Source organism: Gossypium arboreum, chromosome 8 (assembly GCF_025698485.1).
Source record: "Gossypium arboreum isolate Shixiya-1 chromosome 8, ASM2569848v2, whole genome shotgun sequence".
NCBI classification, from domain to species: domain Eukaryota; kingdom Viridiplantae; phylum Streptophyta; class Magnoliopsida; order Malvales; family Malvaceae; genus Gossypium; species Gossypium arboreum.
The window spans coordinates 1,005,538-1,017,632 of NC_069077.1; the positions used below are offsets into that span (position 1 = coordinate 1,005,538).

General features: G+C 33.5%; 2 protein-coding genes across 2 annotated transcripts; both read right to left on the reverse strand.

Moving 5' to 3' along the window:
- Window positions 1-4,025: 4,025 nt before the first annotated feature.
- Window positions 4,026-6,483, reverse strand: LOC108468361 (aldehyde oxidase GLOX1-like). Its single transcript, XM_017769251.2, has 3 exons — window positions 5,837-6,483; window positions 5,452-5,612; window positions 4,026-5,372 (listed from the first exon to the last, which is right to left on the reverse strand). Exons 1-3 carry the CDS (start codon window positions 6,386-6,388, stop codon window positions 4,178-4,180), a joined length of 1,908 nt encoding a protein of 635 aa, XP_017624740.1. The 5' UTR covers window positions 6,389-6,483; the 3' UTR covers window positions 4,026-4,177.
- A 1,913-nt stretch (window positions 6,484-8,396) lies between these two features.
- Window positions 8,397-10,785, reverse strand: LOC108468360 (aldehyde oxidase GLOX1-like). The gene is made up of 3 exons (XM_017769250.2): window positions 10,107-10,785; window positions 9,765-9,925; window positions 8,397-9,679 (listed from the first exon to the last, which is right to left on the reverse strand). The coding sequence occupies exons 1-3, from the start codon at window positions 10,692-10,694 to the stop codon at window positions 8,485-8,487; spliced, it is 1,944 nt and encodes a 647-aa protein (XP_017624739.2). The 5' UTR covers window positions 10,695-10,785; the 3' UTR covers window positions 8,397-8,484.
- Between the last annotated feature and the right edge of the window lie 1,310 nt (window positions 10,786-12,095).

The following is a 12,095-nucleotide window of genomic DNA, read 5'->3' on the forward strand; positions in this document are numbered from 1 at the left end:
AATGATTGTTTTTTGTGTCAAAATTTAAATTTCAGAATTTGAAAAGCATAGAAACTAAAAAAAGTGATGCAATTGGTAGGGGTGTGCAAAATTCGGGTAAAACCGAAAAAATTTGGTTAACCGACCGAATTCAGTTAATCAGTTAGTTAACCGAAATAATTCAGTCGGGGGTCAGTTAATAATTTTTTGAGTTTTGGGTTAACGGTTAATTCGGTTCGAAACCGGTCGGTTAACCGAATTTTTTCAGTTTAACTGAAAAAATTAATAAATAAAATTATAATATATAAATAGTCTACTGTTCACTCAAAACCAATCCAACATAAACTCAAATACCCAATCTAATATATATTAACCCAAGTACCCAACCCAACCCAATTACCCAACTCAATCATAAAAATTACAAATAATTTAATAAATAAAAATAAAAATCTAAAACTAAAACTAAAAATAAAAAATATATAATTTTATACAAATAATTCGGTTAATTCGGTTAATTTGGGTAATTCGGGTAATTAAGATAATTCGATTAATTCGGTTAATTTTATACTTATTTTAACAAAAAATTAAAAAATATATAATTTTCGGTTAATTCGGTTAACCGACCGAATTAACTGAAAAAATTTCGGTTCGGTTAACGGTTAAAAATTTTGAAGGGTTGGTTAATTCGGATAATGTTTTTTTGGGTCGGTTAACCGACTGAACACCTTTACCAATTGGAGAATATGGATTAAATTTACAATTTTATACAATTGGCATCAAGCTATTTTTTCGCAAGACCTCTTACAATATTGTTATCGCAATAAAGTTTAAACACTAAGCAGTGGCGGAGTTAAGGGGGCAGGTAAGGGCCCCGACTCACCTAAAATAAAAAAAAAATTATTTAAATATTTAATATTTTAATTATAAATTTTTAATTTTATATAATTTTAAAAAATACTTTTTATTTAATCTTGAAAATAAATAAATCATGTAATATTTCCTTTTCCATGAGTCAAGTTTTAAATATTAAAATTTTAAATAAATTTAAGTTGGAAATATAAATCATAAAAATGTAGTCAAAGTGAGGACAAGAAAAAAATTCACAATTAAATAAATTCTGTAACACACCTAACCCTTATCCATCGCCAGAATAAGGTTACGAAGCATTACCGGACTTTATGAATTAAATACAAACATTTCACAATCATTAATATACATATCAAGAATCATTTGTATAACACTCATATCATCCTTTATATAGGCCCTCAAGGCCCAAAATACGCGTTAGAAATAAATCGGGACCAAATCAAAAACTCAGAGAATTTTTCCCAAAATCTTAAAATTTTTCTAAGAAACAGGGGACACGCTCGTGTGGCTCACACGGCCAGGAGACACGCAGTATCTTAGGCCATGTGGGCATTCGATGTGGGGCACACAGCCATGTCCTAGCCCGTGTCCTTACCTGTGTAACTCTCTGACTTGTGTCACACGGCCAACCACACGCCCGTGTGTTAGGCCGTGTCCAAGGTGCAGGGGTCACACAGCCAAGTCACACGCCCGTGTGCTAGGCCGTGTGTAAAAATCTGGGCATTCTGTTTTAAAATTTCAAGGTGTAGGGGACACACGGCTAGACCATATGCCTATGTGTCAGGTCGTGTGTCACACATGACTGAGACACACACCCCCGTGTGGACGAAAAGAGGTCATTTTAAGACCATTTTTCTTACCCCATCTTGGTTTTAACTATGCACAACCAATTTCACATTTAATAACCATAACAAGACCTTTAAATCAAGCCAATATCAAGTTTTTATAGCTAACATATTGTCACATTAAATCAAATATCTTAACTTATCAAATTAACTACTTACATCTAGGTGTATAAGCTACTAAATTCAATATTTCAAACCATACCTCAATAAACCTATTGATTGTTTATCATCCAAACATTTCAAACATGCTTAATACATAAATTATCCATACTATTGTAAGTTGGTTTGATATGCAAATAAAGTATAAATCTTAATATTTACACAAACCATTATTACCCTATACATGCTATACAAACCAAAATATACATTGCAAAATTTGCTTGACTAGTTGGATAGTGTAGGTTAATGTGCTGATCCAATCTCCCGACTTCTTAAAAATATACAAAGAACATTAAACAACACTAGTAAGCTTAATGAAGCTTAGTTAGTAAGTTCGTTGGCTTTAAATATATATATTACCGAATATACTACAATAATTCATTTAGGTAAATCATTTCACAAAAATTTCTTGCTAATCATAATTTCGATTGATGAATTCATTTATTTGAGTTCAATATCAATAATATTTTAGATTCTTCCATATTAATTCCATATAGCACTTACCAATCTTTGCCAAATTAAAGAACGTCTTACGGATTTGAGTACATCGTAAACAGAAGCCTGAAGGCTGCACAGAAGTACATAAATGCTAAATTGAAATCCATAATGGTAGATCGAAAGCTCATAAGACCTGAACGGAAACCCAGAAGGGTTAAACTGAAGCTCAAAAAAGCTGAACTGAAACCCAATAGGGTTAAACCGAAGCTCCAAAAGAGCTAAACGGAAAACCCTTAGGGTTAAACTGAAATTTATATGAGTTAACTGAAGCTCATGAAAGCTAAATGGAAATCAAACATGGAAGTTTGGAACAAATACTGAACTCCAGTTTACTTGGGTAATTAACCGTCAATTCCTCTTTTTCACTGAATGACTGTATTCAATCCCGCGTTCCGTTCGCCTTGCACTTTCAATTCAATTTTTATAATTTAACAATAAATTTTATTTTCATTAAATGTTATAAATAATTACATAATAGCATTCATCAATTTAACATTTAACATTAAAATTTAACCAAACGAACTTACTTGCGCTAAATTGTGGAGTTTGTAGTAGTTTGAGAACTATTTGGCGAATTTTCCTTTTTCTCATTTATCTTTGGACTCTTGATATAAAATATAAAATCATTTATTCATTAGTACACATTTCAATTTCAATCCACTTTACAGCTTATATCCTTTAATTTTTGAAATTACACAATTACCTTAAATTTTATAGTTTTTACAATTTAATCCCTCATCAATTAGCCTATCAAATAAGCTAATTTTTCTCAATTGAAATTTACCTAAGTATTTTAGGCTATTTTACAGCCTTTGATACATAAAAATTTAATAACAAACCCTAATTCTTAAATTCTTCATAATTTATTCCTAAAATCAATATCTATCAAATTCACTTATTAAAATCATCATATAATGAAATTAAAGTTTCAAATCCATGTTAATTCATCATAAATATCCAACACTCATCAATGGTAACTTTCAAAATCACCCATGAAATAAAAAACTAATGAAATAGATAGTTGTACCTAATTGTAAAAGTCTTAAAAACACAAAAATTACAAAAAAAGGCAATAATTGAACTCACTTGTAGCAAAAATATGAAAAACCAGCTTAGAGGAACTCTTCTATAGCTATTTTTGGCTAAATATTGATGAAAAAATGTCTAGATTTTTAACTTGGTCACTATTTTTATTTTTACCTTAATTTCCAAAATGACCATTTTGTCCCTAAACCATCCAATTTCAAGATTTTTCTCTGCTTATACTGTCCAAACCTTTTAATTAGTGCCGAATGACCTTTTCGGTCCTCCCTCATTCTCCACTTCAGCTATTTAATCACTATATCTTTAATTAGCAAGTTTTACATTTTTTTTCAATTTAGTATTTTTATTTTATTAACTATCAAAACATTAAAATTTTCTAATGAAACTTTAATACTAACTTATTGACACTCCGTAAATATTTATAAAAATATTTACAACTCAGTTTGTAAAATTGAGATCTCGATGCCTCGTATCCAAAACCAATTAATCTAATAAATTCTTCTAAAACACAAAGTTCTAATTCCAAGAATCTTTCTAAATTCATATTTGACTCATATAAATAATTAATAAAATTTTCAAACTCACTCGTTGGATTTAGTGGTCTCAAACCTCTATTTTCAACACCACTAAAAATTAGGTTATTACAAATTAAATTCTTCATATGATCTTCAAAATAATAGTGGGTACAATAAAAATGTAAATAGAGTACTTCATATATTTATATATATATAAATAAAATAATTACATATAGTTTCTTCGACAATTCAATGCTTCCAATGAAATATTTATGGCAAAATTTGTACCCACATCGATCGAAGGCAAGGCACCCCATTGTAGTTCACGAAGAGCATGTAATAACCAGGTTGCGCAATGTTGCCATTCATGGGAGCTTGAAGAACAATGTTGTTTGTATTTGGAGCTACATCTTTATTAAATTCCAAAATTCCCAATTGAATCAATCTCTGATTCATGCAGATCCCGTGGGTCACAAATGGCGGCGAGTACATCGTCACTTGAAGTTTTTGTTGGTCGATTACGCCGTTTCCTCGGATCTGCACTGTGAATTTTTGGCCATACTTCAATTGGTTATCGGACTTTTCGGCGATAATCTCTTGTCGGAACAAGGCCAAGTTAGGGTCTAAATAATGTGGCGAGAATTTCTCGACCCGAACTTCAGTGGGAAACAATGCGTCATCGAGGTAACCTGGGTTCGTGTTGCTTCCGGCGATGAGGACTTTTGCGTCAGGGAGGACAGCAAACGATGAGTGGTACATGCGAGGGATGTTGGATGGGTTAAGCACGGTGAACTTGGAGCCAGTTCCATCGGTTTTGAATTTGTACAAAACAGGGTTCAAATTCGGCTCTCTGGCGTCATCCCAACCGGCTGAACCAGTCTTTGCACCGTTAACAATAAGCACATCTCCTGTTGGAAGAACCGCCATGTCTCCCAATAGACGAGCTGACGGCATGTTTAAGATCTTCCATTTGCTGTTCCTTTTGGTGAAATCAAGGCGAGCACAATCACTGCTCCCGGGCAAAAACACCTTAGGACGTTGCAAATCAGCTTTTTCATACGCATCGTGCGGTGCTCCACCGCATATCAAAATTTCAGCGGGGATCACTCTGCGGTCCTCATTAGGCTTGAGTATGATCGGAAGGAGGCAAGCACTTCCTGACGCAGGATAATTTCGAGCACCATTAGGGAGCACCGGGAACTCATGGATGATATTATGGGTGTTAGGGTTCAAAAGAACTGAACGGTTGTTAGCGAAGACAAAGACGTTGCCGTCAGTCGAAAGGTAAACGAAAGGGTACAAATTATTCTCTACGGGGTCGTGTGTTTCCACCAAGAACTTGAAATCAACCACATCTTGATGGGTGTTTTTCTTGCCTTCTGGTGGGACAAATTCGTATGTCGGGAAATCTCGACCTCCGAACACCATGAATTTACCGTCACCTAAGGTTACTTGTGTGGCATACCTTCAAACCCCCCAACCATTCAAGCTTTTAATCATTAAAAAAATGAAGAAAAAAATGTAATAAAATTTAGGGTTCTTACCATCTTCCATTTGCAAGTGCACCGGGATATTCTTTCCAATCACAAGTATCACATAAGTCGAGGATTCTCACGGTGTCGGAGCCATTGTTATAACCACCAGTGCTTACCAATCGACCATTGATATCAAGACCACCTGATGAACACCAAGTGTCATATTTCAACTGTAACAAAGAAAATGAAAATGTTAGAAAAAAACATAAAATTGTAAGAAATCATAATGCAAATAAAAAATTGAAAGAGTTTTTTTTCCCTCTTTACGGCTCCATCCAACTACTATTGATGTTACATCTCGTCTCGAACTCATATATCTTTAAAAAATATTAATCTTAAATAATGGGGTTAGATACCAGTAATAACTAAGCAAAATAAAATTAAAAAAACGTACCCTAAGTGTCCTAAGCTTTCCTGTATCAATGTCCATGAGAACCGAATGAGCAAAGCAATCTTCTTCATTGGTTCCCTCAACGTGTCGGCATGGCGGTCCCGGTAATTTTATCTTCGAGATCTTCCACACTGTGGCGTCAAACATCAAAGCCTGATTGATCTTAGGAAGTAATATCAAATGCATGGCGGAAACACCGCCATTCTCAAGGAACAATTCCCAACTCCCCTTAAACGTAGTTGCAGCCTCAATCATATTTGCCTTGCCAACTCCATCATTGCCATCGGCTAGAGACGCATCGAGGATTTCGTCTCCGGGCTTTCCAACTGTCACCTCAGTAGTTCCACCTTGGTTGCCGGGAGTAGCAGTTACATCATCATTGACAACCAACGGACCGCTAAAGAAACCGCCACCATCTGTAGCAAGAGAGTCCGGCCCCTTGAAACCGGCTAACTCGGCTTTGCCAGTATGACGGGAAGGGTACGTAAAGTATTCACAGCTGACATATGCAAAAAAGAGAGGTAATATAATAAGAACTCTCCAAAACAATCCCATCTTTTATTATTTAGATAAACAATGCAAAACCTAACTTGTTTTTTATTCTGTGAATCATCTGCTTCGTTTTTTCAGAATGGATTTCGTTGCCTTTTATATACATTTTTATGTTTCAAAGTTCATGAATTTCAGGAGAAATTAGTGATCTCACCTTGTTTATAGGAAGATTAGTTAATAAAATGTTAAATTTGGCTATTAATTCCTATATTATATTTAAATTGTGAATTTAGTCCTTAAACTTTAATTTGATATTTTTGTCCCTATACTTTTCAATTTTTAAAATTTTAGTCTTGACTAAATGGTAATTGTTAAATTCATTTAGTTAAATTATGTTATTTTAAAATATAATATCATATATGTAATATCATGTCAACTTGCTATTTTTATGTATTACTCTAAAAAAGTTGATGGATTTAATGATTGTCATTTGTGTCAATAAATTTCAGAACTTAAAAAGTATAGAGACTAAAAAAAGTATTCCAATTAGAGAATATGGACTAAATTTATAACTTTATACAATTGGCATCGAACTATTTTTCCTGAGGACCTCCTTATAATATTGTTACCACAATAAAGCTTAACCACCAAGCAGTGGCAAAGTCAAGAGGGCTGGCAGGGGCCCCGACCCACCTAAAATGGGAAAATTTTCATTTAGGTCCTTTATAATTTATAAAATTTTAAATTAGTAATGGTAAAATTGCACTTTATCCCTTTCAAAAATGAAAAAAAAACTAATCATTTAAAAATTATAAATATGTAAACTTTTAAATTTTACTGTGATAAAAATATACACTTTAGCCTCGACATTTACTGTGGGTATGATAACACGATTTAATTGTAAAGGAGATAGCACGATTTAATTAAATAACAACAAATAAAAATAAAAATGCAATATAATTTACTAGACCTGCTCATGGCCCGCCCGAAATGTGGGAGGGTTTGGGCAAAAATATAGGCCCGAAAAATGGGCTTGGACAAAAAAATGAGGCCCGTTTAAAAAATGGGCCAGGCCTCGGGGCCCGGGCCGGCCCGTATTCACTAAATGAAAAAAAAATCTGCTATTTCTTTTTTAATGTTATTTTCTTGTTGTTTTCTCCCTATTTTGCTACCATATTACTATTAGTTGCTCCTATTTTGTTGTTATTATTTGGATATTGTATAAAACTTATTTTATTATTAATTTTGTTATTACTTTAAAGGCATTTATTAATTTTATTATTATTTTAGAGGTATTTGCTTGTTAAGTTGCATCTATCTTAGTGTTATTTAAGTTTATATATTTTTAAAATTTATTTTCAATTTGTTGGAAAATATTTATTTTGATTTTTTAGTATTTTTGATGTATTATATATATTTAAAATTATATAAAATAATATAAAATAAATACTGGTGGTCGGGCCGGGTCCTAGTTTTAATATTTTTATTTGGGTTGGGCTTGGGCAAAATTTTAAACTCATTTTTTGGGTCCGGCCCGGCCCGAGCCCAATGAATGGGCTTAAATTTTTAGTTGAGCCCGACCCATGATCACCTCTATAATTTACTAAGCCACTCTCATTTTAAATATTTTAATATCTTTAATTTAAAATTTTGAACTCTCATAAGATTTTATATTGCGTTTTTAAACTAATTTTTATATTTTAATTAGATGTTTTTAAACTTTTATACGGTTTTATGATATGAATTTTATTTATTCTTCAAAATCAATAGATAGTGTAATATTTTACTATTTTAATTATATATTTTAAACTTTATATATAACTTCGATATGCATTTCTATTTAATATTGAAAACAAACAAATCTTGTAATATTTCCTTTTCCATGAGTCCTACTTAAATATTAAACTTTTAAATAAATTTAAGCAATTCATAAAAATCATAAAATTGAAATATAAATCATAAAAATCTAACTAAGGTCACGACGAGAAAAGAAATCACAAACAAATAAATCCAATAGCCCACATTTTATATTGTATATGATCTTCAAAACAATAATGTATGCAACAAAATGTGACCAAGGTGATTCAAATATTTTTATTTATAAAAATATAATAATTACATATAACGACTTCGACGATTCAATGCTTTCAGTGAAATATCTATGGCAAAAATTGAACCCACATTGATTGGCGGCAAGGCACCCCATTATAGTTCACGAAGAGCATGTAATAACCAGGTGGCGCAATGTTGCCATTCATGGGAGCTTGAAGAACAATGTTGTTTGTATTTGGAGCAACATTTTTGTTAAATTCCACAATTCCCAATTGAATCAATCTCTGATTCATAGAGATCCCATGGGTCACAAATGGTGGTGAGTAAACCGTCACTTGAAGTTTTTGTTGGTCGATTTCGCCATTTCCACGGATCTGTATTGTGAGTTTCTGGCCGTACTTCACTTGGTTATTGGACTTCTCGACAATGATCTCTTGTCGGAACATGGCCAAGTTCGGGTCCAAGTAATGTGGTGAGAATTTCTCGACCCGGACTTCAGTGGGGAACAATGCATCATCGAGGTAACCAGGGTTCGTGTTGCTTCCAGCAATGAGGATTTTTGCGTCAGGAAGGAGTGCAAATGAGGAGTGGTACATGCGGGGGATGTTGGATGGGTTAAGCACAGTGAACTTGGAACCAGTTCCATCGGTTTGGAATTTGTACAAAACAGGGTTCAAATTCGGCTCCCTAGCGTCATCCCAACCAGCTGAACCAGTCTTGGCACCGTTAACAATAAGCACATCTCCTGTTGGTAAAACAGCCATGTCTCCCAACAGACGAGCTGATGGCATGTTTATGATCTTCCATTTTCCGTTCCTTTTGGTGATATCAAGGCGAGCACAGTCGGTGTTCCCTGGCAAAAACACTTTAGGACGCTGCAAATCGGCCTTGGCGTACGCATCATGTGATGCGCCACCGCATATCAAAACCTCGGCGGGGATCACTCTACGATCTTCATTAGGCTTGAGCATGATCGGAAGGAGGCAAGCACTTCCTGATGCAGGATAATTACGAGCACCATTGGGGAGCACTGGGAACTCGTGGATGATCGTTTGGGTGTTAGGGTTCAAAAGAACCGAACGATTGTTAGCGAAGATGAAGACATTTCCATCAGTCGAAAGGTAAACGAAAGGGTACAAATTGTTCTCCACGGGATCGTGTGTTTCCACCAAGAAATTAAAATCGACTACATCTTTAAGAGTGTTTTTCTGGCCTTGTGGAGGAACAAATTCGTATGTTGGGAAATCTCGACCGCCGAACACCATGAATCTACCATCGCCTAAGGTTACTTGGGTTGCGTACCTTTAAAAAAAAAACCAAAATACTCAAATTCAAGCTTTTAATCATTAAAAAAAAATGAAAAATGTAATAAGTTTAGGGTTCTTACCATCTTCCATTTCCAAGTGCACCAGGATATTCTTCCCACCCACAAGTATCACATAAGTCGAGGATTCTCACGGTGTCAGAGCCATTGTTATAACCGCCAGTACTTACCAATCGACCATTGATATCAAGGGCACCCGATGAACACCAAGTGTCATAGTTCAACTATAACAAGGAAAATGAAAATGTTAAAAAAACATAAAATTGTAAGAAATTGTAACTAGTTTGATGTCTTTTTAAAGTAAATTATTTTCGAGTTTTGCAAATAAAAAATTGTGTTTTTTTTCCTCTTTGAGGCTCCGTCCAGCTAATAATAACTAAACAAAATAAAATTAGAAAAACGTACCCTAAGTGGCCTAATCTTTCCTGTTTCAACGTCCATAAGAATCGAATGAACATAGCAATCTTCTTCATTGGTTCCCTCGATGCGTCGGCACGGCGGTCCCGGTAATTTCATCTTTGAGATTTTCCACACTGTGGCATCGAACATCAAAGCTTGGTTGATCTTAGGAAGCAATATCAAATGCATGGCGGAAACACCGGCGTTCTCAACAAACAATTCCCAACTCCCTTTAAACGTAGTTTTAGCCTCCACAATATTTCCGTTGCTAATTCCATTTTTGGCAGCAACTTGAGTCGATTCGACACTATTTGCATTGCCATTAGTATTATCACCGTCGACCTTTCCAAGGTTTTCAACCTTCACCTCAGTAGTTCCACCAGCATTGCCGCAAGCAGCAGATCCATCGTCATCGGCAATCAAGGGACCACTATAGAAACCACCACCATCAACGGCAAGTGAGTCTGGCCCCTTGTAACCGGCTAACTCGGCTTTGCCAACATGACGTTTAGGGTACAAAAAATGCTCGCCGTTGACATATACAAAAAGGAGAGGTAATATAATAATACCTCTCCAAAACAACGACGCCATCATTTTATTATTTAACTATATAATTTATAACCTAACTTTTTTTATTCTATGGATCTACTGCTTGGTTTTTTCACAATGGGTTCCATCTCCTTTTATATGCATTTTCCCGATTCGAAGTGCATGAAATTTAGGGAAAATTAGTGATTGCTCCTTGTTTAGAGGAAGATTAGTTAGTAAAATGTTAAATATTTTGTTGTTAGTCCCTTTATTGTTCCTTGTTTAGAGGAAGTTTAGTTAATAAAAGGTTAAATTTTGCTATTAGTCCCTATATTATGTGTAAATAATGAATTTAGCTCTTGTACTTTAATTTGATCATTTTAGTCCTGTATTTTTCATTTTTAAAATTTTAATCTTGACTAAACCGTAACTATTAAATTCATTTAGTTAATTTTTTTATTTCCAAAATATTATATCATATTTGTATTGCTATATTAACTTGATATTTCACTCATGAAAAAGTTAGTTAATGGATTTAATGAACAAATAGTAGAATTTGACCTTAACAAAAATATTTTGGGTTTTTCTAATAGAGTTCCTTGTTTAGAGGAAGATTAGTTAATAAAAGGTTCAATTTTATTATCAGTCCCTATACTATGTTTAAATTATAGATTTAGTCCTCACACTTTAATTTTAGTACGTCATATACTTTGTGAATTTTAAAATTTTAATCATGATCAAACAAAAAATGTTAAATTCATTAAGTTCAATTCTATTATTTCCAAAATATGATATTACTAACATATTATTATATGTAATGTTATATCAACTTGTTATATTCACATATCAGTATTATGTTATGGTCAGAGCCCCATCAAGGTGATCTAGTTGAATTGGGAGAAGTTGTATGTATTACTGTGGGCCAATCCATTGGAGAATCGGGAACGCTACTAACATTAGGAACTTTTCATACTGGCAGAGTATTTAGTAGAATTTGACCTTAATAAAATTATTTTGGGTTTTTTTATTAGCTCTCCTTGTTTACAGGAAGGTTAGTTAATAAAATGTTAAATTTTATTATCAGTCCCTATATTATGTTTAAATTATGGATTTAGTCCCCACACTTTAATTTTAGTCATATACTTTATGAATTTTAAAATTTTAATCATGATCAAAGAATAAATGTTAAATTCATTAAGGTCAATTCTATTATTTCCAAAATATGATGCTACTAACATATTATTATGTATAATGTTATATTAACTTGCTATTTTCACATATCACTATTATGTTATGGTTAGAGCCCCACTCACAATGACGTAATTGAATTGGGAGAAGTCGTGGGTATTATTGTGGGGCAATCTATTGGAGAATTGGGAACGCAACTAAGATTATGAACTGTTCATATCGATAGAGTATTTAGTAGAATTTGACCTTAATAAAAATATTTTGGGTTTTTTTTTATTA